At 41.9% G+C, this 27,877-nt stretch overlaps 1 protein-coding gene across 5 annotated transcripts in view; it reads right to left on the reverse strand.

Moving 5' to 3' along the window:
* LOC109899320 (lethal(3)malignant brain tumor-like protein 4) overlaps positions 1-27,877 on the reverse strand; it is a 131,205-nt gene that overhangs the window by 6,619 nt on the left and 96,709 nt on the right. For all 5 annotated transcript variants that reach the window (XR_002256475.2, XM_031836209.1, XM_020494445.2 and 2 more), the window contains one exon: positions 12,205-12,374. Coding sequence is in view for 4 of the 5 variants with exons in the window: in XM_031836209.1 (XP_031692069.1) it covers positions 12,205-12,374 (170 nt within the window). In the remaining variant the exon portion in view is untranslated. The remainder of the gene's footprint in view (positions 1-12,204; positions 12,375-27,877) is intronic.

The raw sequence follows: 27,877 nt of genomic DNA on the forward strand, positions 1-27,877 counted from the left end.
TTAACATCTCCCAAAATCTATTACCTCACTGTGCATCACTGGCCAGTACAAAATAAACACAAATGTCCCTTTTCACCCTGTGTTAAGCACAGGCCCTGTTTGAGTACTCTTAAAATGGATCCTTCCTGCCTTCCTTCCTTGTCGTTATCGCCGATCTGACATGACATCTCACACACATTCACACAAAACGAACAGACATCCACATACACTGCATATGCACATGCAAATGCATAAGGACAACACAAACACACACATACATCATATGCTGCTGCTACTCTGTTATTTATTGTACTTCTTCATTATTATGTAGCCTGAATGCCTAGTCATTCTACCCTGCCTTCATTTACATAACTACCTCAAATACACTACATGACCAAAAGTATGTGGAAACCTGCTCGTTGAATATCTCATTCTAAAATCACAGGCAATAATATGGAGTTGTCCCCCCCTTTTCTGCTATAACAACCTCCACTCTTCTAGGAAGGCTTTCCACTAGATGTTGGAACATTGCTGTGGGGACTTGCTTCCATTCAGCCACAAGAGCATTAGTGATGTCGGGCACTGACGTTGGGCGATTAGGCCTGGCTCGCAGTCGGTGTTCCAATTCATCGCAAAGGTGTTCGATAGGGTTGAAGTCAGGACTCTGTGCAGGCCAGTCAAGTTCTTCCACACTGATTTCGACAAACCATTTCTGTATGGACCTCACTTTCTGCACAGGGGCATTGTCATGATGAAACAGGAAAGCACAGAATTGTCTAGAATGTCATTGTATGCTGTAGTGTTAAAATTTCCCTTAACTCGAATTAAGGGACCTAGCCCAAACTATGAAAAACAGCCCTAGACCAGTATTCCTCCTCCACCAATACTTTACAGTTGGCACTATGCATTCAGGCAGGTACCGTTCTCCTGGCATCCGCCAAACTCAGATTTGTCCGTTGGACTGCCAGATGGTGAAGCGTGATTCATCACTTCAGAGAATGCATTTCCACTGCAACTGAGTCCAATGGCGGCGAGCTTTACACCACTCCAGCCGACCCTTGACATTGTGCATGATGATGCGGCTGCTCGACCATGGATACACATTCGATGAAGCTCCAAACGAACAGTTATTGTGCTGACGCTGCTTCCAGAGGCAGTTTGGAACTCGGTAGTGAGTGTTGCAACCGAGGTCAGACACGTTTTTACGCGTTACGCGCTTCAGCACTCCCGTTCTGTGAGCTTGTGTGGGCTACCACTTCACAGCTGAGCCGTTGTTGCTCCTAGACGTTTCCCACTTCACAATAACAGCACTTACAGTTGACTGTGGCAGCTCTAGCAGGGCAGAAGTTTGACAAACTGACTTGTTGGAAAGGTGGCATCCTATGACACTGCCACGTTGAAAGTCACTGAGCTCTTCAGTAAGGCCATTCTACTGCAAATGTTTGTCTACGGAGATTGCATGACTGTTTGCTCGATTTTATATACCTGTCAGCAACGTGTGTGGCTTAAATTGCCGAATCCACTAATTTTAAGGGGTGGCCACATACTTTTGTATATATAGAGCACCTCGTACACCTGCATATTGATCTGATACTGGTACTCTCTGTATACACTGAGTGTACAAAACATTTGGAACACCTGCTCTTTCCATGACATAGACTGACCAAGTGATGGACTGGGTGTATTGATATACCATCCAAAGTGTAATTAATACCTTCACTATGCTTAAAGGGATATTCAATGTCTGCTTATTTTTATTTGTTACCCATCTACCAACAGGCCCTTCTTTGTGAAGCATTGGAAAACCTCCCTGGTCTTTGTAGTTGCATTTATGTTTGAAATGTACAACTCAACTGAGGGACCTTACAGATAAATTGTATGTGTCGGGTACAGAGATGAGGTAGTAATTAAAAAATGATGTTAAACACTATTAAAGTCCATTAAACTTATGTGACTTGTTATGCACATTTTTACTCCTGAACTTATTTAGGCTTGGCATAACAAAGGGGTCGAATACTTAATACTTATTGACTTAATTTGTAAAAATGTAGAAAAACATCATACTACTTTGACATTATGGGGTATTGTCTCTAGGCCAGTGACAAACAAATCTACATTGTATTAGTTTTAAATTCAGGCTGTAACAAGAAAAAGTAGAAAAAGTGGTGTGAGTAATTTCTGAAAGCTGGTCTGGTCTATTCAGGCTGAATTATTCTGCTAGCAATAGCTACAGAGGACTGCCTGCTACCTGAGTGTCATGTCAAATACCTGGCCTCAACATTAGAAAGCATAAACGTCAGTCTGTATACAGCACATTATAGTGAGGAGAGGCATCTGAACTGAAACACACTGTAGTCTCCAGGACAGGATTAGTAAAATTCTCTATTAGCTAAGTGCCATTTATGGAAGTTCAAAACATTCCATTACATATTTCTAGAGTGGGTTGGAATTCAATCAGAAATCTTAATTTGTGTCGGAATTATTCATGAGCGGAAACAGTTCTCCAGTTCCTATGAGGATGTTATTAACAATGAGAATACTTTGCCTACACAAATCACCCACTTACTACCAACAACATCAATTTGTAGCTTTTGAAAAAAAATCCCAAACAATCATATACAGTGCACCCCTTGACTTTTTCCACATTTCGTTACGTTACAGCCTTATTCTAAAATGGATTAAGTTGTTTTTTCCCCCTCAAAAATCTACACACAATACCCAATAATGACAAAGCAAAAACAGGTTTTTGAAATGTTTGCAAAAAATCCTAAGTATTCAGACCCTTTACTCAGGACTTTGTTGAAGCACCTTTGGCAGCGATTACAACCTCGAGTCTTCTTGGGTATGACGCTACAAACTTGGCACACCTGTATTTGGTGAGTTTCTCCCATTCCTCTGCAGATCCTCTCAAGTTCTGTCAGGTTGGATGGGGAGAATTGATGCACAGCTATTTTCAGGTCTCTTCAAAGATGTTTGATTGAGTACAAGTCCTGACTCTGGCTCGTCCATACAAGGACATTCAGAGATTTTTCCCAAAGCCACACCTGCGTTGTCTTGGCTGTGTGCGTAGGGTTGTTGTCCTGTTGGAAGGTGAAACTTCAGTCTGAGGTCCTGAGCGTTCTGGAGCAGGTTTTCATCAAGGATCTTTCTGTACTTTGCTCCATTCATCTTTGCCTCGATCCTGACTAGTCTCACAGTCCCTACTGCTGAAAAACATCCCCATAGCATGATGCTACCACCACCACACTTCACCTTAGGGATGGTGCCAGGTTTCCTACAGATGTGACGCTTGGCATTCAGGCCAAAAACTTCAATCTTGGTTTCATCAGACCAGAGAATCTTGTTTCTCATGGTCTGAGAGTCTTTAGGCGCCTTTTGGCAAACTCCAAGCGGGCTGTCATGTGCCTTTTACTGAGGAGTGGCTTCCGTCTGGCCACTCTACCATATAGGCCTGATTGGTGGAGTGCTGCAGGGATGGTTGTCCTTCTGGAAGGTTCTCCCATCTACACAGAGAAGCTCTGGAGCTCTGTCAGAGGGACCAAGGCCCTTCTCCCCTGATTGCTCCGTTTGGCAAGGCGGACAGCTCTAGGAACAGTCTTGGTGGTTCCAAACTTCTTTCATTTAAGAATGATGGAGGCCACTGTGTTCTTGGGGACCTCCAATGCTGCAGCCATTTTTTGGTACCCATACTCAGATCTGTGCCTCAACACAATCTTGTTTATGAGCTCTATGGCCATTTCCTTCGACCTCATGGCTTGGTTTTCGCTCTGGCATGCACTTTCACCCGTGGAAGTTTATATAGACAGGTGTGTTCTGCCCCTGAACAGGCACTTAACCCACTGTTCCTAGGCCGTCATTGAAAATAAGAATTTGTTCTTAACTGACTTGCCTAGTTAAATAAAGATAAAAAAATAAATAATAATAATAATTTCGAGTCCCATAGCAAAGTGTCGGAATACTTATGAAAGGTATCTTTCTTTTTAAATGATAAATTAGCCTGTTTTTGCTTTGTCATTATGGGGTATTGTGTGTAGATTGCTGTGGGAAATATTTGATTTAATCAATTTTAGAATAAATGGATTAAACGTAACGTAACAAAATGTGATAAAAGTCAAGGGGTCTGAATACTTTCTGAAGGCACTGTAAATCCTGGTCAACACACAACTTGATCCAAGTTTCACACTAACACACTGTACAATTCCAAGTGTGTGCTCCAGCCCTACAAATGCAAATCGGGGAGCCAGCTAAGCATTTCATTTGCCATCTTTGGGTGGTAAACGTCTCCAGCCAGTGTGCGTTAAAGCGTGACAGGAGTGGGTAGTGGACCAGGAAAAAGCCTGTTACAGACAGAGTCCCAGGTGAGGCTGGGTGATAGAGCAGCGGTCAAGGAGCAGTGTTTTTGCGAGGCTGTTCCCATTGCTGTTTTGTGACTACCAATACTCGCACGGACGGTGGCAAAAGACATTCTTCTCCCCTGCGGACACCCTCTCTTTTCTGCTCTTAGGAAAATATGATGGGCTAGGAATCCAGGCAAAGGGGCAGAAACATTGACTTTTCCATTTGAAAGCACCACTTTTAAAGAACTTTAACTCTTGCTTTGAGAGTCAGAGAGAGAGAGCGAGGGAGGGTGGGAGTAGAAGGACAGGTGTAACTTTAGTGGAATGAGTGCAATGATCCATATGTAGGATCTTAATTGGGATGGCAGGTAGCCTAGTGGTTAGAGCATTGGGCCAGTAAGGTTGCTAGATCGAATCCCAGAACTGACCATGTGAAAATCGGTCGTTCTGCCCCTGAAAAAGGCAGTTAACCCACTGTTCCTAGGTCGTCATTGTAAATAAGAATTTGTTCTTAAGTGATTTGCCTAGTTAAATAAAGGTTAAATAAAATAAAAATAATTTGATCACTATTTTATTGCTGAGAATTTTCCTGTGCGGCAGGAAAAGAAAACGGTGTATTTGAGGTTTAAAAAGGCTTCTAATGTTTGTAATTTCCACTTTGACATTTCAGTTTTGATTGGCCCTAACGAAACATTCATCAAACCCTACAAAAATGTCCATTAATTATAATCCACATAATACATATCAAATCTTACAGCAACAGGAAATGTACATCTGTATGACGGGGATCAAGGGCTGGCAGGATTATGAACCCAATCAACTAAAGACTAAGCCTTGCAGAATCCTTGCAGAAAAACTAACTCCCAAGGAAATAGCTCCTAGGGTTCTTGTATCTTAATTAGAGTACGTCAAGCTTAATGTTGAAAGGAAATGGCATTGCTAGCAAACCAGTGTGATGTTAGCAACGCCAAGGCCATGAGTTAAATTCCCACAGAGATCACATAGACAAACTAAAAATGTATGCTCAAGCTTTGGATGATAGTGCAATGCTAACCCCACCCAATTAGCTAGTGGTTAGGTTGGAGAAGTGATGGCTGATGGAGTGAAACGTACCCATTCAGCACTGCTCAAGGCTATTAAGCTATAGGCTCACTTTATAGAACCTCGGCTAAGGACTTGATTTAAGGAACGTGGGTGGTGAAGTATGGATACATCTGTAGTCTTAGTGGGTGTTATAAAAAGCCTATATAAGCACTGCTCCTCTCCCTCTAGTCGATCCCTTTACAGTTCTGCTCTCTCCCTCCCCCTTTCTCTCTACTGCAATCTCGCTCCTTCCACTCTGCCAAATCCCCACAACCGCCAAGATAAAACATCTTCTGGTACAACTCAATGACATTCTGTGCTGCCCCCTCTCTGCAGGTTGCAGTCACAAGACAAGCCTGGGCCACATTTGGTAGGCACAACACTGTTGCAGATAGAACTGACAAGATGCCCTTTTCTACATGTCAGAGGGGTTTGTTTTACAGTACATCATATAGTTCTATCTGAACGTGGCACAACACTGTGCATTGCTTTTGTGAGTCTTGATTACCTCTATTGGACCATCTCTCATCAGTCTGTGCTCTGAGGGGACCCGATCCCTCAATCTTCCTCTCTCTCCTATTGCTCTCCTAACTATCTTCCCTGTAATGGTGCACATTGATACAAGTGTACAGTTTGCACATTGATACGTGTACTACCGTGCTTGGTTACTGTAATAAAGCACGGTTAACCCGTGTCTTAACATGGTGAACGAATGGGCTAACTAAAGCCACAGTTGCCTGTGTCTCTGTTCAGTGCGCCTGAGTGAAGAACTGAAATGACGGTTACTGAAATTTCGCCGGTGGTTCCATTATTTGACTTCCATTATTAGTATTTTTTTCTGTGAGCTCGATTCAGTTTCTCTAGAGATAAATCGGATCAAGCCTGAACTGTGCGATGTAGTAGGGAGTTGTAGTTCCAACAGGCCAATACTGTAGTTCCAACAGGCCAACATAATTGCCACGTTGTCTGCGCTACTAACTACAATGACGACATCCATTGAGCGCCGGCCATTGAGAGATGGACAGAAGAGTGTGCGATCAAGAAAGGAGACAGCACATGCTAATCAGATTCTTTGAGAGGTATCTCTACCTGAAAATACATGATCTAAGTGATTGATAGTTAGTATTCAGCTGTCATAAAAGTATGCCTTATTTACTTTGAAGAACTACTAAAATAGTGAATTGGTCAGACAACAGAGATGATGACTTGGAATGAAATAATAACAATCAAATAAAACAAATGTTACATACACACCAAATGCATAGTACATTTAATGTCTAAAAATATCATCGAAACCGTATTTGAAAACTGTGATACATTTTTTAAACATTTGAACTCCAACCCGTTACAAATGGTGGGTGACCTATTTGTCGTTACCATTGGAGATTAGGATTGAGCGGTATCCAGACTTTCATATCATCATACCATCCTTCTCTCACACTGGGATTTACGGTATTACCGGCGTAGTACACAAGGGAGCCCCAAAAACGCAAAAAGTCCTTTGAACGTCTATTACTAGAATGCTAACAAAATTAGCACAAGTAATTGATAATTTCCATGGAGGCTGCTAGCTAAATTTGCTAACAATTGCCAAGTCAGGGAATCCAGCTCCTAAAGCTACCGAATGTCATTTCTGGTGAGTTTAGACATTTCCAAGCGAATGTGAACGAGAGACATTGTACAAATGAACTAAGTTTTGACGCATGCTTGTCTGAAGAAAGAGCAGTACTGGATCTCTAACAACATGTCTACACACCGTCTCTGTGTGGAGTCTGGAGTCGCTAGGGCAATGGGCCTGCCTGCTCTGCTCAGAGAAGATAGGGGAGGAGCAGATCGGCCCAGAACAGAGAGGAGAAAAAACGCAGGAAATCAAGATATCAGTGGCAGCTGTACAAATAACTCATCCAAAAGGGCTTTGACTTCTCAAACTTGGCAAAAAGCTAACACAATATGATGCCCCGTCACCTTATTAATTCAGCCACTTACTTAGATAGCAAGTTAAACTTAGGGGTTGTGTTAATGCAGAATTCAGCATTTTCACGCAGGAAAAAATATAAAAACGCATAAGAAATATCTTGCTGCGTTTCGTAAACGCAGATCTAAAATGCTTCTTATTGTAATTTTGTGCTTCAGTTGTACTTCTAAACTCGGATAAGAATTCACAAAAGGGTATTCTATCAGCAGACAGTGCTCTGACTGATGTGTTGCTACTTTTCTCTGTACTTCTCTCCTGTAGCCAGGCTATTTTCTCCGGTCAATGCAAGATAAACTTTAATATTTATATTTTACCCCCTTTTTCTGCCCAATACATGATATCCAATTGCAATTTTGTCTAATTTCTGCAACTCCCCAAAGAGTTGGGCCTGCAGTCGCCCGGCCCACCACAAGGAGTCGCGATGTATTTTCTGTGAAGGAAAACTATAGTTGCATGTCCCTGATCACTCTATTGAAGCTAAAAAACACTTGACTTTCATTATAAAACAAGACCACAGTCAATACACAGCTGGACTCACCTGCTTCAGCTTTCTCCGGTTGTGTTATTTACAAACAAACACGTGACTGGCTGAAAAGTTCTGAGGAACTAAGTTTCATAATGTAAAATAATGTGACAGGTGAAATGAAGAACGCAATCTGCTTTATCTTCTAACGCATTGCACAAGTTGACTGCAAATATTTACTTAAAAAATTGCTACAAATATTAAAATGTACTGAAAAACTTGAAAGAAATATACTGAACAAAGATAAACACAACATGCAACAATTTCAAAGGTTTTACTGAGTTACAGTTCAAATGAGGAAATCAATCAATTTAAATACATAAATTAGGCAATAATCTACAGAATTCACATGACTAGGAATAAAAGAAATGGGCCTCGGGATTTCATCACGGTATTTCTGTGCATTCAAATGGCCATAGAAAAAATGCAATTGTATTCGTTGTAGCTTATGCCTGCCCATACCATAACCCCAATGCCAACATGGGGCACTCTGTTCACAATGTTGACATCAGCAAACCGCTCGCCCACATGATGCCATAGACATGGTCTGCGGTTGTGAGGCCGGTTGGAATTACTGTTCTCTAAAATGACATTGGAGGTGGCTTATGCTAGAGAAATGAACATTCAATTCTCTGGCAACAGCTCTGGTGGACTTTCCTGCAGTCAGCATGCCAATTGCATGCTCCCTCAACTTGAGACATCTGTGGCAATGTGTTGTTGGCCTTTTACTGTCCCCAGCACAAGGTGCACCTGTGTAATGCTGTTTAATCATCTTCTTGATATGCCACACCTGTCAGGTGGATGGATTATCTTGGCAAAGGAGAAATGCTCACTAACAGCGATGTAGACACATTTTTGAGAAATACAATTTTATGCATACTGAACCTTTCTGTCAGCTTTTATTTCAGCTCAGGAAACATGGGACCAACACTTTCCATGTTGGTTTATATTTTTTGTTCAGTGTAGTTTCAACGGTATTGACGGTATTGATAAACCATCCTATGGATATTTTCAAATATCCCGGTATACGGTATACAGTGGGGAAAAAAAGTATTTAGTCAGCCACCAATTGTGCAAGTTCTCCCACTTACAAAGATGAGAGAGGCCTGTAATTTTCATCATAGGTACACTTCAACTATGACAGACAAAATGAGAAAAATAATCCAGAAAATCACATTGTAGGATTTTTAATGAATTTATTTGCAAATTATGGTGGAAAATAAGTATTTGGTCAATAACAAAAGTTTCTCAATACTTTGTTATATACCCTTTGTTGGCAATGACAGAGGTCTAACGTTTTCTGTAAGTCTTCACAAGGTTTTCACACACTGTTGCTGGTATTTTGGCCCATTCCTCCATGCAGATCTCCTCTAGAGCAGTGATGTTTTGGGGCTGTTGCTGGGCAACACGGACTTTCAACTCCCTCCAAAGATTTTCTATGGGGTTGAGATCTGGAGACTGGCTAGGCCACTCCAGGATCTTGAAATGCTTCTTACGAAGCCACTCCTTCGTTGCCCGGGTGGTGTGTTTGGGATCATTGTCATGCTGAAAGACCCAGCCACCTTTCATCTTCCATGCCCTTGCTGATGGAAGGAGGTTTTCACTCAAAATCTCACGATACATGGCCCCATTCATTCTTTCCTTTACACGGATCAGTCGTCCTGGTCCCTTTACAGAAAAACAGCCCCAAAGCATGATGTTTCCACACCCATTCACAGTAGGTATGGTGTTCTTTGGATGCAACTCAGCATTCTTTGTCCTCCAAACACGACGAGATGAGTTTTTACCAAAAAGTTTTATTTTGGTTTCATCTGACCATATGACATTCTCCCAATCTTCTTCTGGATCATCCAAATGCTCTCTAGCAAACTTCAGACGGGCCTGGACATGTACTGGCTTAAGCAGGGGGTGTTACTGATGGTAGGCTTTGTTACTTTGGTCCCAGCTCTCTGCAGGTCATTGACTAGGTCCCCCCGTGTGGTTCTGGGATTTTTGCTCACCGTTCTTGTGATCATTTTGACCCCACGGGGTGAGATCTTGCGTGGAGCCCCAGATCGAGGGAGATTATCAGTGGTCTTGTATGTCTTCCATTTCCTAATAATTGCTCCCACAGTTGATTTCTTCAAACCAAGCTGCTTACCTTGTCTTTTATACTGATAACAAGTTCAAACAGGTGCCATTAATACAGGTAACGAGTGGAGGACAGAGGAGCCTCTTAAAGAAGAAGTTACAGGTCTGTGAGAGCCAGAAATCTAGCTTGTTTGTAGGTGACCAAATACTTATTTTCCACCATAATTTGCAAATAAATTCATAAAAAATCCTACAATGTGATTTTCTGGATTTTTTCCCCTCATTTTGTCTGTCATAATTGAAGTGTACCTATGATGAAAATTACAGGCCTCTCTCATCTTTTTAAGTGGGAGAACTTGCACAATTGGTGGCTGACTAAATACTTTTTTGCCCCACTGTATACTTTATGCTGTCCAAGCCTATTGGAGATGCTCAATGGCAGCGAGGACTGGAGAAGGTGTGGTGTGTATGTAGCGAAAGCTGAAAAATCACTTTGGGTCCGGTAGCCGTCCTCGTCTCATCAATCAAAGTCACCCGTAGATGGAGGGAGTGCTTAGCAACCACAGGAGGATCATGGCATGGGGCACAGCAGACCTTGGCATTGGCCACATCGCACATGCCATTTAGACCGGGACGTTGTGCATGTAAATTCATTCTTAGAGTGGAGCGGTGCCCGCTGAGGGATCCTGACATTTAATTTGTGTCTCGCATTCTAACCAGAGAGGGAAACATCCAAGGTTGTTTTTTTTCTCTCGAGTGACAGCTGACATTTCAATTGATTTGGACTGATATCAATTTGGCTTGACAGAGGAGGTTTGAAACAATACGAGAGGACTGACAGACTATCCATGGAGTAGACATACGATAAATTATGAAGCACAATGCATTGAACCACATAAATAAAATGGTTAAAAACATTATGATTCATAGACCTACACATTAGCGTCATTGCATTACTCCTTATGTTCATAATTCATCAACTGTAAATAAACAGTTGATCATATCTGGTATGATTAGACACAGCGACCCCAAGATTGCTTATTTATTCTGTCCACACACACACACACACAGAGTCTATTTACAATTAGGCTCTCTGGCTGCAAGGGTCAAAGTTTATTGTCACACCTGGTTGCTATGGTGTCAAGCTCTCTCTGGAGCGTGAAGACTGACATCAGCAGTAGAAGAGAAATGACAAAGTGGAAACAGACAGGACAGTACTGTATGTGAGGAGACTCTGGTTCACTATAAACCCAACTGACAGATGACTGGGTTAAGGTTTTCTATAAGTGAAGTCAGAGGCAATAGAATCCCAGCACATTGCAAAGCCACATGTAGAGCAATCTCAACAATACAGGGATCTATACCAGATGATGAAATAAACTAAGGTGAAACAAACAAAGGTGAGACATCCTCAAGCATATGTCAACAGGTCTGTGTGTGTGTGTGTGAGTGTGTGTCTATGCGTGTGTATGTGTGAACTGTATGAGTTTATACAATGGGTGGGTATAATCCTGAATGCTGATTGGTTAAAACCGCATTCCAGCTGGTGTCTATTCCACAAGTTACCACCGGCTAAATCTATGACGTTAAAATGCCTATTTACTCTGTTCCATCTGACTGCGCAATCCACTGTCTCATCAGCCCAGCCAGTCTCATCAAGCCCAAACATGATCTCCACTATAAAAAGCATATAGACATTATCTCACGTTTCTTTGAGACTAACATTTAGTTGTCAAAAGCAGAGATTTTTATTAACCTTGCCGTCTGTCTCTCTGACATTTTCAACATTGTTTCAATATTCAAATTCGATCTCCAGCTGTCCCATTCTAATGAACATGTCGGGAGTCGGGACGAGACAAATAGGCAGGCAGCGTTTCTCAGCCAGTCAAAATCATGAGTCAGCTGGCATCATTTTATGGATATATACAAAGAAATGTCAATTGAAAAAAGGTAAAATGAAACAAAGTGCAGTTAGTTTGCGGTCTTTCCAGCTTCAGTTTGAAGTGAATGTGTTAGCTGTGTTGTTGGCTAGCTCCTTTGAACAACAGTGTACTGACAAGTGAGCCCATTTTCTTTGCCAGGTGAAATTGCGCCTCATTAGCTCAAAGTTATGGATGTACCCAAATAAATGTCACTAGGAAACAGCTTCAACAAATGCAAATGCAGCTACTAACCATCAATTCACAGATCCATGTGTGTATGTACGCAAGTACACGTGGATGTGTGTGTGCTCTCACCTCCTCCGCGGTCCAGTGGGCCACACGGCTGGCCTGTACTCCGGCCACTCCAGGCAGCAGCTTGCAGTGCTGCTCCCAGCATAGGGGCAGGTCCCGGCCAGGGTGGGCCGACATTGCTGACAGGAACACTGACTGGTGGAGGGCCTGCTGCAGGCTTTCCACGCTGTGCTCTGGAGGGGGAAGGGTGTACATGTCATTAGTGGGTTGCCAATGTGAATTTGTTAATGAGTGAGAAAGTGAGAGAGAAAGGGAATAAGAGGGTGGGGAAAGAAAGAGAAAGTGAGCTAGTGAGGAGAGAGTGCCTTCAGAAAGTATTCACACCCCTTGACTTTTCCCACATTTTGTTGTGTTACAGCCTGAAATTAAATGGATTAAATTGAGTTTTTGTGTCACTGGCCTACACACAATACCCCATAATGCCAGTGAAATTATGCTTTTACAAATTAATAACGTAAATCTGAAATGTCTTGAGTAAATAAGTATTCAACCCCTTTGTTATTGTCAGCCTAAATAACGTCAAGAGTAAAGATTTGCTTAACATGTCACATAATAAGTTCCATGGGCAATAATAGTGTTGAACATGATTTTAGAATGACTACCTCCTCTCTGTATACCATGCATACAATTATCTGTAAGGTCCCTCGTTTGAGCAGTGAATTTCAAACACAGATTCAACCACAAAGACCAGCAAATTTTCCCAATGCCTCACAACGATGGTCGATGGGTAAAAACATTGAATATCCCTTTGAGCATGGTGAAGATACTAATTACACTTTGGATGGTGTATCAATAAACCAAGTCACTACAAACATACAGGCGTCCTTACTAACTCAGTTACCAAAGAGGAAGAACACCACTCAGGGATTTTACTTTGAGGCCAATGGTGACTTTAAAACAGTTAAAGAGTTTAATGGCTGTGAAAGGAGAGAACTGAGGATGGATCAACAACATTGTAGTTACTCCGCAATACTAACCTAAATGACAGAGTGAAAAGAAGGAAGTCTGTACAGAATACAAATATTCCAAATCATTCATCCTGTTTGCCACAAGGCACTAAAGTAATACTGCAAAAATGTAGCATAGAAATAAATGTTATGTCCTGAATACAAAGCGTTGTGTTTGGAGCAAATCCAACAACACATCACTGAGTACCACTCATCATATTTTCAAGCATGGTGGTGGCTGCACCCTGTTATGGGTATGCTTGCCATCAGCAGGTATGAGGGAGTTTTTAGAAAAAAAAACAGAATAGAGCTAAGCACAGGCAAAATCCTAGAGAAAAACCTGCTTCAGTCTACTTTCCAACAGACACTGGGAGACCATTTCACCTTTCAGCAGGAAAATAACCTAAAACACAAGGCCAAATATATACTGGAATTGCTTACCAAAACCATATTGAATGTTCCTGAGTGGCCTAGTTACGGTTTTGATTTTGATCAGCTTTAAAATCTTGGGTAAAACTTGAAAATGGCTGTCTAGCAATGACCAACCACCAACTTGGCAAAGCTTGAAGAATAAAAAAAAACAATATGTGCAAATATTGTACAATCCAGGTATGCAAAGCTCTTACAGACATAGCCAGAAATAAACTGTAATCACTGCTAAAGGTGATTATAACATGTATTGACTAAGGGGTGTGAATACTTATGTAAATGAGATATTTCTATATTTCATTTAAAATTTGCAAAAATGTAAAAACAACATGTTTTTACATTATCATTATGGTGTTATTGTGTGTAGATGGGTGAGAAAAAACATGTATTTTTTTTAAATTAAAGCTGTAAGAACAAAATGTGAAATACGAATGAATTGTTTCTGAAGGCACGGTAGAGGTAATGTACAGTACAGCAAAGGCCTGCTGGGAAGATTAAAATAGTCTGCTAAGCAAAAGTTACAATGACCTGCATAGTAGAGTGGGAGTGTGATCACTGCAGGGGGTAGGGCTGCAGGGGGTAGGGCTGCAGGGGGTAGGGCTGAAGGTTGATAAGCAATGGTACAGGCTTTGTCCACAGAATTCCACAAAAAATGACAGGCGACCGACCTTCACTTTTGTTCCATTTCTTCTTCCTTTTTTTGATTTGACTGTGCATCAACAAACAAACCGTTTTGCTTTCAGCTTCGCCAGGTTCCTTTCCTTCCTTTCATTATTATCTTTCTTTTCTAATCCTTCATTTTCTAATGGAAGGATGCACTACCTAGTCCCTCTTGACAGCACAATGTAGATGCATCTCTCCCTTAACCGCAGCAGTAGATAAGAAGAATCAAGTGTTCCTGAGCTCTTAGTAGGCTGATGGCCTAGAGGAGATACCAAATGGTTATATAATGACTGATGCCCTACTATACCCCAGATGCACCCTCTGTCTTGGCAGGCAGCAAAGCAAGCTTTGAGGGGGTGGTGTGTGTGTGTGTGTGTGTACACAGACAGCAGGAACAGGGTCAGCTACAGGACATGTGGTTTTTCTTCCAGTTGTCTCAGCTATGTCTCGAAGGAGTAGAGCTGGGTTTGACATGCTTGTTAACCGTGACATTTGTCTACGTTTGCTGCTCCGATGGCCAAACATGGCTAACATCTGTAACCCACGCAACGCTACGATGAGTCCCCAAAGGGTTTTTAGTAGTTATTAAGAGGATTATGATTAATAGGATTCAAATCAGTGTTATATTACACACAATCATACTATATAATGCAAGTGGATTTCTGTGAGAACTTAAAACATACAGATATACTACCCTTTCGAGTGCCTTGTTTGATATTGCCTTTCTATTGCACTTCTACTCTCACCTTTGAAGCATTGATCCTATTACATTTTGTGGTGTACTCTATTATTAAGAACAATAACTTGCAGAGACAACTCAGTAGCTTTGAAGTGCGGCCTAATTAAGATGGGTTTTTTGTTTGTTTTTTTGCTAAATAAAAGAAGCAGCATATGATGTCTGACATCTGCATGGTAGATCTTTATCTCTTTGTTGGTCCATCGTATCAGAGCATTCTTAGCAAGACGTTAAAAGGATTATGAGTATAGTGTGAGCCAAGAAAACGCAGCAAAATCGAGCAGACTTTTCTTAAGAACGCACTTTCTTTTGGAACGCCATAATTCTTCAACATCTTTCAGGTCTCCCTCGAAAAAGAAGCAGGTAAGCGTTTTTCGCCATGTTTCTTCTTCTGGAGGCAGCTCTGCAGTGTAATCACTAGCTGGCACAGCCACAAAGTCACAAAATCATATTTTAAACCTAATCCTAACCTTAATCCTAACCTTTGTCACATGACAAACCCTAATGCCTAACCTTAACTTTAAATTAAGACCAACAAGCAAATGCTTGTATTTATGAATTTTGACAATATAGTCAATTTAGACTTTCTAAGGGGAAATCACTCAGTTCCGCCTTCAGCACAAGATTCATAACAATTAAGGTCAACCTGCGAAAAAGAACCTCAAGGGATTTGATCCTGGTTAAATAAGGGCTACATGACAGTATAATGTCACCAACATGAATGTGGATTTTGAGATGCTAAGACCTAGTACAATACAAAACATCAGCAACAACAAAAAAAGCTAAAAAAGTATTGTCAAATCAACTTTAGGGCTCCCTCCATTTAGCTGACTTCCTGCTAACAGCAGCCACAGCCACAAACCCCACCACAGCCTCAATGTGACATGGGAAAACCCAGTCACCTCCTTCCTGTTTGTAAAAAAGGGCACGACACAAAAAGCTTTAATGTCACTACACGAACACAGGCCCACTTTGATCATAAAACTTTGATGATGGGGCCGTGGCACAGCACCCCCAGAGACAGGAAGTACACAGCACAGCTCCATAATGTGTAGTGCACAATTACACCACAAAAACATATAGGGCCAAAAAACTAGACAGGGATCACGGATTGGATCTCTGATTGGATCCTTCTAGCATTTTACCCTCCTGTTCTTGAACCAACATTCTCCTCCTGTGTTTTCTATTAATAGAATAGTCACAAGGTGTACCGTCACTTTGCTATTTGATTTGACAACAAAAGAGATTGATCAAATGGAAAAGGTATTAAGCTATGAAAAATACACTATCAATAATGGGAACATCTGGCGTCTGTATATTTAGACAAACAAATTCAATTAACCTGACCTATTTTGCTCCATCAAAAAAACAACAAGCTCGGGAGAAAAAAAGACTACGTACAATACTGTAGTTACCATGGCAATGTTTCCTTCAAAAGCAGCGACTTTGCTGTGTTGCGGATCTGTCTGCTGCGCCTCAATGACTAAAGTACACACACACCACTCTGAATGAAACGGCGATTTCCCAGCTTGTAGGCTCTAGAGGCAGAGATAGAGAGAGCGCAAGAGAAAGAGAGAGGTGGAGCAACGGGGAGAGAAAAAGAGAGAGGTGGAGAGAGAGTGAGAGATGGAGAAAGAGAGAGAGAAACAGGGAGAGCTGGGGAAAACAGAAATGGCCTTTCACAGTATTTGGGCATAGCCAAAGCATCTCGCTAAAATGTTACTGGCGAGCAGAGTTGAATTTCAAAAGTGTGGAGAACCAAGAGACAGTGGGACTGGAGGACTGGGGATGTGTTGGCTGCCATTTTCTGGGGCAGTATAGGAGTCAGTCAGTGAGCTGCAGGGGGGACAGAGTGGACATGGTGTGTCACACTAGAGAGACAGCCTGGCTCCAGGGAAGGCTTCTCCCTCAAGACTAAACATCTCGACTTGTGTGTGTGTCCGTTTGTCTGTGTGTGACTATGTAAGAAATACCAGACAGTTTTGTCAGGAGACTCAAACTCTGCTGGTGTCCCGTGCAGTATGACATAATGGTTCGACCATGAAGCCTCGTCAAACACACATTTGTCACTTCAGTGACGTCTTTAAATTGATTGAATGTTCCAGACCGATTTCCATTCACCTACAGTTGAAGTCGGAAGTTTACATACACCTTAGCCAAATACATTTAAACTCAGTTTTTCACAATTCCTGACATTTAATCCTAGTAAAAATTCCCTGTCTTAGGTCAGATAGGATCACCACTTTATTTTCAGAATGTGAAATGTCAGAATAATAGTAGAGAGAATGATTTGTTTAAACTTTTATTTCTTTCATCACATTCCCAGTGGGTCAGAAGTTTCCATACACTCAATTAGTATTTGGTAGCATTGCCTTTAAATTGTTAACCTGGGTCAAACGTTTCGGGTAGCCTTCCAAAAGCTTCCCAAAATAAATTGGGTGAATTTTGGCCCATTCCTCCTGACAGAGCTGGTGTAACTGTGTCAGGTTTGTAGGCCTCCTTGCTTGCACATGCTTTTTCAGTTCTGCCCACACATTTTCTATAGGATTGAGGTCAGGGCTTTGTGATGGCCACTCCAATACCTTGACTTTGTTGTCCTTAAATCATTTTGCCACAACTTTGGAAGTATGCTTGGGGTCATTGTCCTTTCGAAAGACATATTTGCGACCAAACTTTAACCAGACTGATGTCTTGAGATGTTGCTTCAATATATCCACATAATTTCCCCTCCTCATGATGCCATCTATTTTGTGGAGTGCACCAATCACTCCTGCAGCACAGCACCCCCACAACATGGGTTGGGATGGTGTTCTTTGGCTTGCAAGCCTCCTCCTTTTTCCTCCAAACAAAACAATGGTCATTTTGGCCAAATAGTTCCATTTTTGTTTCATCAGACCAGAGTACGATTTCTGTCCCCATGTGCAGTTGAAAACCGTAGTCTGGCCTTTTATGGTGGTTTTGGAGAAGTGGCTTCTCCCTTGCTGAGCGGCCTTTCAGGTTATGTCGATATAAGACTCGTTTTACTGTGGATATAGATACTTTTGTACCCATTTCCTCCAGCTTCTTCACAAGGTCCTTTGCTGTTGTTCTGCAATTGATTTGCACTTTTCGCACCAAAGTACGCGTCTCCTTCCTGAGCGGTATGATGACTGCGTAGTCCCATGGTGTTTATACTTGCATACTGTTGTTTGTACAGATGAACGTGGTACCTTCAGGCATTTGGAAATTGCTCCCAAGAATGAACCAGGTCTTGGCTGATTTCTTTTGATTTTCCCATGATGTCAAGCAAAGAGGCACTGAGTTTGAAGGTAGGCCTTGAAATACATCCACAGGTACACCTCCAATTGACTCAAATGATGTCAATTAGCCTATCAGAAGCTTCTAAAGTAATGACATAATTTTCTGGAATTTTCCAAACTGTTTAAAGGCACAGTCAACTTAGTGTATGTAAACTTCTTACCCACTGGAATTGTGATACAGTGAATTATAAGTGAAATAATCTGTCTGTAAACAATTGTTGGTGACTTGTGTCATGCACAAAGTAGATGTCCTAACTGACTTGCCATAACTATAGTTTGTGAACAAGAAATGTGTGGAGTGGTTGAAAAACGAGTTCTAATGCCTCCAACCTAAGTGTATGTAAACTTCCCACTTCAACTGTAAATACGAAAATGATGGAGTCCTGTGAAGTCAGGACAGTTTGTTTGTTTAATGCTGCGAGCCCCGCAGACTTCAAACACTTCACGAACACAAAAGAAAAGCGCTAAACATTTATTCCTGGCAAACACGTCTTCATTCAAAGAATCCCCTGTGGTGGTGAAACATGTATTTTTCATCCCCCAGTGAGCGTGAAACTTCTCTCAATCCAAAACAGACTGCTGCTACCAAAGCCTCCGCATGAGCTTTAACCGTATACTGACTACCTGCACCGCCACCGAGAAAACAATTACTTACTGCCGGGCTAGTGCTAGAGCTAATGAAAGCTAATCTCGTGACGCTTCGCTCACTCGTGAATGTGGGAAAATCTATAAGCCGCTGACCCCTGGTTTCAAATTGGAGCCCACAACTCAACCTACACCCATTATCATTCCCCCGGTGATGCAAGCAGTCTTTATTGTCACTGGACTGATGTATTGATAGCAGCACCGCCAGGCAGAAACCAGAACAATGTGTTTCGTAGCGTTAATTACACGATAGCGCCGACCTCACGCTGCGTATTTAAGTGTAACTATTAATCGTGATTAGTGAAACAAGATATTTGTTTGAAAAATGCTTTGAGGTTACTTACGCTAAATGAGATAGATGCCTATGGTTATTAGTAAGCCTAATCAATCGTGATGAAGTTAATAATAAAAATGCATTAAATCATCAGACTGCTTGAGGAGAGTTTTATCTAAGTGGAGAAGCTTAAAGAGGCTTTGCATCCTCAACTAACACAGTGCAGCTCACACCGTTTCAAAATATTCACAGAGAGATGTGAACAGAGGGGTTGAAATGCGTATCAAGTGACTGCCTTAAGTATCCCCCTAACGGCCACATGTACTCGAGATAAGAGAGAGTGAGAGAGAGCCAGGAGAGAGTGAGAGAGAGCCAGGAGAGAGTGAGTGAGAGCCAGGAGAGAGTGAGAGAGAGCCAGGAGAGAGTGAGAGAGAGCCAGGAGAGAGTGAGAGAGAGCCAGGAGAGAGTGAGAGAGAGCCAGGAGAGAGTGAGAGAGAGCCAGGAGAGAGTGAGAGGAGAGAGCCAGGAGAGAGTGAGAGGAGAGAGCCAGGAGAGAGTGAGAGGAGAGAGCCAGGAGAGAGTGAGAGGAGAGAGCCAGGAGAGAGTGAGTGAGAGCCAGGAGAGAGTGAGTGAGAGCCAGGAGAGAGTGAGTGAGAGCCAGGAGAGAGTGAGAGATTTAAAAATATTTTTTTTTTAATAATGACAATTACAAAAATACTGAATGAACACTTATTTTAACTTAATATAATACATCAATAAAATCAATTTAGCCTCAAATAAATAATGAAACATGTTCCATTTGGTTTAAATAATGCAAAAACAAAGTGTTGGAGAAGAAAGTAAAAATGCAATATGTGCCATTTAAAAAAGCTAACGTTTAAGTTCCTTGCTCAGAACATGAGAACACATGAAAGCTGGTGGTTCCTTTTAACATGAGACTACAATATTCCAAGGTAATGGGTTTTAGGTTGTAGTTAATATAGTATTTATAAGACTATTTCTCTCTATACCATTTGTATTTCATATACCTATACCTTCTTATAGGCACTTTAGTATTGCCAGTGTAACAGTATAGCTTCCTTCCCTCTCCTCGCCCCTACCTGGGTTCGAACCCGGAACACATCAACAACAGCCATCCTCGAATCATCGTTACCCATCGCTCCACAAAATCCGCAGCCCTTGCAGAGCAAGGGGAACAACTACTCCAAGTCTCAGAGCGAGTGACGTTTGAAATGCTATTAGTGCGCACCCCGCTAACCATTTCATATCGGTTACACCAGCCTAATTTTGGGAGTTGATAGGCTTGAAGTCACCTACAGCTCAATGCTTGAAGCACAGGGAAGGGCTGCTGTCAAAACGCATGAAAGTGCTGTTTGAATGAATGCTTACGAGCCTGCTGCTGCCTACAACCGCTCAGTCAGACTGCTCTATCAAATATCAAATCATAGACTTAATTATAACATAATAACACACAGAAATTGTGAGCCTTTGGTCATTAATATGGTCAAATCCAGAAACGATCATTTCGAAAACAAAACGTTTATTATTTCAGTGAAATACGGAACCGTTTGGTATTTATCTAATGGGTGGCATCCCTAAGTAAATATTGCTGTTACATTGTACAACCTTCAATGTTATGTCATAATTACGTACAATTCTGGCAAATTAGTTCGTATCGAGCCAGGCGGCCCAAACTGTTGCATATACCCTGACTTTGCGTGCAATGAACGCAAGAGAAGTGACACAATTTCACCTGGTTAAAATTGCATGCTAACCTGGATTTCTTTTAGCTAAATATGCAGGTTTAAAATATATACTTCTGTGTATTGATTTGAAGAAATGCATTGGTATTTATGTTTAGGCAGAGTCGTGCAACGATTGTGCTTTTTTCGCAAATGCTCTTTTGTTTAATCATCCCCCTGCGTTGCATCGATTATATGCAGGACACGCTAGATAAACTAGTAATATCATCAACCATGTGTAGTTAACTAGTAATTATGATTGATTGTTTTTTTATAAGATAAGTTTAATGCTAGCTAGCAACTTACCGTGGCTTCTTACTGCATTCGTGTAACAGGCAGACTCCTCGTGGAGTGCAATGAGAGGCATGTGGTTAGAGCGTTGGACAAGTTAACTGTAAGGTTGCAAGATTGAATCCCGGAGCTGACAAGGTAAAAATCTGTCGTTCTGCCCCTGATCAAGGCAGTTAACCCACCGTTCCTAGGCCGTCATTGAAAATAAGAATGTGTTCTTAACTGACTTGCCTAGTTAAATAAAGGTGTAAAAAAAGAAATGGGCCAAATCGGTGTCCAAAAATACAGATTTCCGATTGTTATGAAAACTTGAAATTGTCCCTAATTAAATCGGCCATTCCGATTAATCGGTCGACCTCTAGTTTTCATATGACCAATCATATCGAGTGGTTCCAATGACGAATTTGACGTGGGCCACCTGTCCCTGGTGACTTCAGCAAAGATGGCTGACAAAACATTACAGGGAAGCAAATGTATTTATTTATAACGTCATAACGAGTCAAGCAAAACATGTACAATTGAGAGGAATATGTAAGTTAACGTAGAGACAAACGATTGTGCATATTTTTTTGTCATAAAGTTAATTTACAAAAATCGCTATTTAGTACGTTTTTTGTCAGCCATATCCAATACCAGGTGTATCAAACTCATTCATTATAGAAAGCAGGGAGCAGGTTTCGAACCCTCAACATTCTAGTCCAGCACGCGATCGACTGTGCCCAAATGTATTAATTGGGGTTGGGGCCGATTGTAGCCAAAAACACATTATTAATTGGAATCATTAACATGTGGAAAGGGGAAAAAGTATTATTAGTTTTTCACAAGCATAGCAGGATGGTCTATTAGCTGAACAATAAACTATTTAACCTTTACTAAAGAACTGTCTAATAGCCAAGCTAGTTGTGAACCCCTCCCCAACTTGAGTTAGGTGTGAAACCCCCCCCCCCCTACTTGCAACAAATCATTGTCAGGACTTTCTAGAGAAAGCAGCAGAGATGCGCAATAGGTTTCTAAGAAGAGGCTATTCTCCACAATGTGTGGATGAAGCTCTTAATTTGGCATTGGGAAAAAACACGAGATGAACTGCTACAAAAAAGACCCACTAAAGCTAAAGAACACTCTGTAATGTTCACAACTACATATACTTTGAACTGGGAGATGCAGTCAGGAAACACTGGCATGTTAAATTGATAAATTGGTCTGTCAGCCACAAAAGAAAATCAGCCAGAATGTTTTGGGATTTTCACCCTCCAGACATTATTTCCTAAAAGGTCTTAATGATGAAATGCCTATGTATGTTATGTTGTAAATTTGAACAGGAATTATGCCCCTATTTCAGATTACTCTGACGTTTTTCTTACACTGTACACAATGATTTCTGAAAACTTGCTTGGTAGGTCAATGTACTCATTGTGGTTTTACAGACGTGTTTAATACATTTTATGTACACACTTTATTTGAATATTTATGAAATGCATATTGTTATATTTGGTAGCACTTATTTTTTTCCCCTTCACCTCCAACCCCTTTAGATGCATGGAACGGGTGTGGGTGGGGCTAGGTCTACATAAGGGTGCTAATTAAAATTTTAAAAACTCACAAAAGCTCTGACGAAGGTCGTAAGGACGATACGTAAAGCTTATTAAAGATCAGTAACACGATCAAGAGCAGTGTGCGGGTTCCTACTTTTTCCTCATCTTATCCGGCAGTTGCCATGCACCTTTTGGTTTTATTAATTTATTGGCACCAGTGTAACTGCTAAACTGGTTTCTGATTGTACACTGTACTGCATTTTTGTAGCGGGTTTACTAATGTGTTAGTTGTAGTAGTTCTAGTTGACTATGATGAGACAACAATGTACCCTGTGTGTATTGGTTAGCGGTCATGATATAATGGTTTGGCTTGGAAAGGTTTTTTCGTCTGGTCACAGACAGCTGATGTGTTGTGCACTGATGTTCAGAAGCGAAGGGAAAAGGTAAGAGGAGAGGCTGTAGATAGTAGCGAGAAGGAATTATATGTACAACCAGAAAAGTGAGCATGCTGTTTTTATGTGGCTGCTATGAAAGTGAACTGTTTGCGTGTGATCAGAGGTGTGTTCATTCTGCCGATTCTGTTGGAAACGGGGATAAACATACCTGAATTTGTCCAATAGAAACTCTAATTTGCAACTGTTGGACTAATGATTACACCCTAAATCAGCTAGATGCAGGCAAGAGTGTGCAAGGCAGTACTAAATGTGTCACTGCTTGTCACCTTGATTACTCAAAATTCTCTCAACCCGTCTACCTACGTTGTAAACTTTCATTCATAGGCTAGGTTGTAGCAACCTCATGTTGGGTACAGGGAGAATTTGAGTATCATGTGGTAGCCTAAACCTATCGATGTTACATTGAGCTGGGGGAATGAAATATGAATGACAGTCATCAAACTTGCTGTAATAGAAATAAGGCCATGCTCATTAAAAAAAATAATCATCCTCCCTCATGTTAAACGGCAGTGACCGCCACTGGTATATACTATGTTTTATTAACAACGGCGCTGGATGCTCATTTCCTCAAACAAAAACACATACGTCTGGGGCGGGTAGTGACGCCGTTTGGCCTATCGTGGTTCTCAGCTTTAAGGATCATTTTTTGATGTACAGCAGCACGTCCTGCAAAGCGAGGCACAGTAATTAAATTACACTCCCGCTGTGGAGATGGCTACCAGTCAGCTCTGTTAAATCTCCGCTCCTCCTCCCTCCCGATCACAAAACAGGCCTGATCTGCTATTACAAGAGAAGAGGGAAAAGAGAGGGAAGAAGAATCCAGTGCTTCAGACGATTTACTGCAGAGTCCGTGGCTTTAAATAGTCACTCCAAATTCAACGGAACCTCAATCCCAGTTTGGAAAGGTTGCATCACCAAACTCAAATGTGCTGACGTAAATTAATTATGTGAAGGCAATATAACAGAATAAGGGTGAATTCAAGTTGAATTAAGGTTTGGAACAGTCTTGACATGGCACAAAGAGAAGACCTCCAAACCACAGCCTTACTCGTGTTGTCTCCTTGAAATATGAATCTAATGATGCAACAATAAATAAGAAATGATGGGAGCAGCCAGAAAATCACTTTGAAGCTCAATCTCTGCTGAGGCATGATACGCCTTTCGCGTAGAGGAGGCAATTTAAAGTTATACTTGTCAATGCCTTTTCTGGAGGATAGGTATTATTTTTTCTCATATATAGAAAGACAATGCACATGATTTAAAGCACAATGAATACTTTATCATTATGTTGGAACCAAAAATGACATATTTTCACATATCATGGCCATGGCCATCTTTTTCGTTTTACAAAAGATAACCTGTTCTTGTTTTTTTTCACAGTATGTACGCTCCAAGGGATCTGCATCAACTGTTTAGCACCGATCTTTATTATTGTCTACAAAGAAACAACAAAGACAGTACAGTATAAAGATAGAACCAACTTCTCCAATAGAAATCCCCAATCACACTTGTAGGCGATGTCATAGCATCGCTGGCTAGCTACGCTCATGTGCAGAAGCACGTCATCGGGTCGAACTGTCGTCTCGCGCATGTGCAAGCCGTCAAATCAAAGGCACTCCTTCGATTTATGTTTTTGACGAAAATGAAAACGTGTCAGTTTGTTACTTTCACGAGGTTGGAGTAATAACATGTTTGACTACTTAAGACATTTGCTCGAATGTAGGCTGTGTTTTTAGATATCAAGAAAATGATCAACTAAGGAATCATCATGGGAATTCAGATATGCATCTGTTGGTCACAGACACCCTCCCAAAAAATAAGGGGAGTGGATCAGAAAAACAGCCACTATCTGGTGTGCCCACCATTTTCCTCATTGCAGCATGACACATCTTCACAGACTTCATCAGGCTGTTGATTGTGGCTATTATCATGCTGAAACATGAGGTGATGGCGGCTGATGAATGGCATGAAAATTGTCCTCAGGACCTCGTCACGTTATCTATATGCATTAAAATGACCATCAATAAAATGCAATTGTGTTCGTTGTCTGTAGTTTACCTGCACATACCATAACCCCACCATGGGGCACTCTGTTCACAACATTGACATCAGCAAACCATTCACCCACACAAAGCCATACACACTGTATGCCATCTGCCCGGTACGGTTGAAACCAGGAGTCACCCAAAAAGAGCACACTTCTCCAGCGTGTCAGTGGCCATCGGAGGTGAGTATTTGCCCACTGAAGTCAATTACGATGCCGAACTGCAGTCAGCTCAAGACCCTGGTGAGGACAATGTGCACTCAGATGAGCTTCCCTGAGATGGTTTCTGACCGTTGGTGCAGAAATGCTTTGGTTGTGAAAACCTAGTTTCATCAGCTGTCCGGGTTGCTGGTCTCAGACGATCCTGCAGGTGAAGAAGCCGGATGTGGAGGTCCTGGGCTGGCGTGGCTACACATGGTCTGCGGTTGTGAGGCCGGTTGGACGTACTGCCAAATTCTCTAAAACGACACTGGAGGCGGCTTATGCTAGAGAAATCAACATACAATTATTTGGCAACAGCTCTGGTGGACATTTCTGCAGTCAGCAGCCTCAATACTTGAGACATCTGCGGTACTGTGTTGTGTGACAAAACTGCACATTTTAGAGTGGCCTTTTACTGTCCCTAGCACAAGGTGCACCTGTGTAATGATCATGCTGTTTAATCGGCTTCATGATATGCCACACCTGTCAGGTGAATGGATTATCTTGGGAAAGGAGAAATGCTCACTAACATGGATGAAAACAAATGTGTGCACAACATTTGAGCTAAATAAGCTTTTTGTGCATATGGAACATTTCTGGGATCTTTTATTTCAGCTCATGAAACATGGAACCAACACTTTACATTTTGCATTTATATTTTTGTTCAGAATTGCTTGTCTGATAAGCTTGCATCACTGGGCAGCTCATGGCTGGATTTCCCTTTGTAATCATTGATACCTTGCAAGTCCTGCCACATCTGACAAGCGTCAGAGCTGGACGTAATAGGTTATATAAAAAAAAATATTATGATCTTGCTGCAACTCCCCAACGGGCTCGGGAGAGGCAAAGGTTGAGTCGTGCGCCCTCTGAAACATGACCCACCAAACCGCAATCCTTAACACCCGCCCGCTTAACCCGGAAGCCAGCTGCACCAATGTGTCGAAGGAAACACCTTTCAACTGATGACCGAAGTCAGCCTGCAAGCGCCCAGCCTGCCACAAGGAGTCGCTAGAGTGCGACGAGCCACACTCCTTGCCCGGACGGCACTGGGCGAATTGTGCGTTGCCTTATGGGACTCCCGATCACGGCCAGTTGTGATACAGCCTGGGATCAAACCGTAGCGGGATAGCCCCGAAACTGGATTTCTTATAAACATCTGGATTAGTGTTCTGCTCTTTGAAAGTGTCAGCTCTATCTTAAGGAGCTATTCTACATCTAGATAGGTTACTTCTCTTCACGTGAACACAAGCACACTACAAACAAAAAACATATTTCAATCGTCATCCAGAATATTCACAGGGCAATGTGATAATAGCCACATCTGAAAATAAAAGATCTGCTCATCGCGCTGAGCCAGTCTGTATGTGCGTGTGTGTTCACTGTGGCGCCAGCTGGGATTGTGTGACCCCAGCATACTCGTCTGTGGTAGCAGCTCAGACGTGTATGTTACATGAAGACGCCCTGGGTCCTCTCAGCTGAGCACTGGGGTACCTTGGGACGAACATGTAACATATTACACACTCTACACACTCTCTGGCACTGGCTGAGGCCTTCAGCCTCCAGCTAAACTCTAGCTGCTTGTGCCTGGGCGGAGAGAGAGTAGACACGAGAAGAGAGTCGTACATGTCAGCCTGCCAGACAGTGCCAGTGACAGTGGTATCCCAGGTAAGCTACCACTGCACTGCTAACAGGCACACACAGAAATGCCCTGGATATGATTGCCATGGCAACGGTCACAATGTATTACCTGGGCGACTACAGGAGGCTGGCGGCTTGTCATGGCTGTTTTTTTTGGTACATAGATCTGTACCTCCCCAGGTAATGGGAATGCGTCACGCTGTTGCCTGAGTGGCTATAACAAAGATGAATGGCTATGTATTATCATGATAAATCACACACAAACAGATGACGTTGATCATAGCACATCAATAATCATCATTCTGATTGTACACACAAAGCAGCACTTTAAAACCAATGTAATGATGACTGAAGAACTGTGTGACTGACAAACTATTTTTCTTGAGCTTCTCTTCAAGAATAAAAGCATCAATGGACCGCTCTGCTACGGCATCAATAATGTATAATGTAAAAAGAAGAAACACCCCACCTTTCCAACCAACTGCTGCGTAACCTCAAAACGCTGTCCTCAAGGATGGGGGACTTTTAACGCAATCAGCCAAGTGCCATCTTTAGAAGTGGCCTCTGCTTAAAAGGGGGAATGACTTGATGAATTGGACCCAGGGCCTCTGTCCAGGTCTGAATACATTTAAGGTAGGGAAATGAAGGTTGAATCTCTCTCCCAGAGGAGACTGGCGAGAGTCCTGCAGATCTGCCCCTTCGGGTGGAAGACTAATAAAAGGAGCACACCCCTGCGAAAAACCTAAATTCAGTTTTCCCAGAGAGAACCTAGTTCATCAT

The sequence above is a fragment of the Oncorhynchus kisutch genome, linkage group LG11 (assembly GCF_002021735.2).
Source record: "Oncorhynchus kisutch isolate 150728-3 linkage group LG11, Okis_V2, whole genome shotgun sequence".
NCBI lineage: Eukaryota > Metazoa > Chordata > Actinopteri > Salmoniformes > Salmonidae > Oncorhynchus > Oncorhynchus kisutch.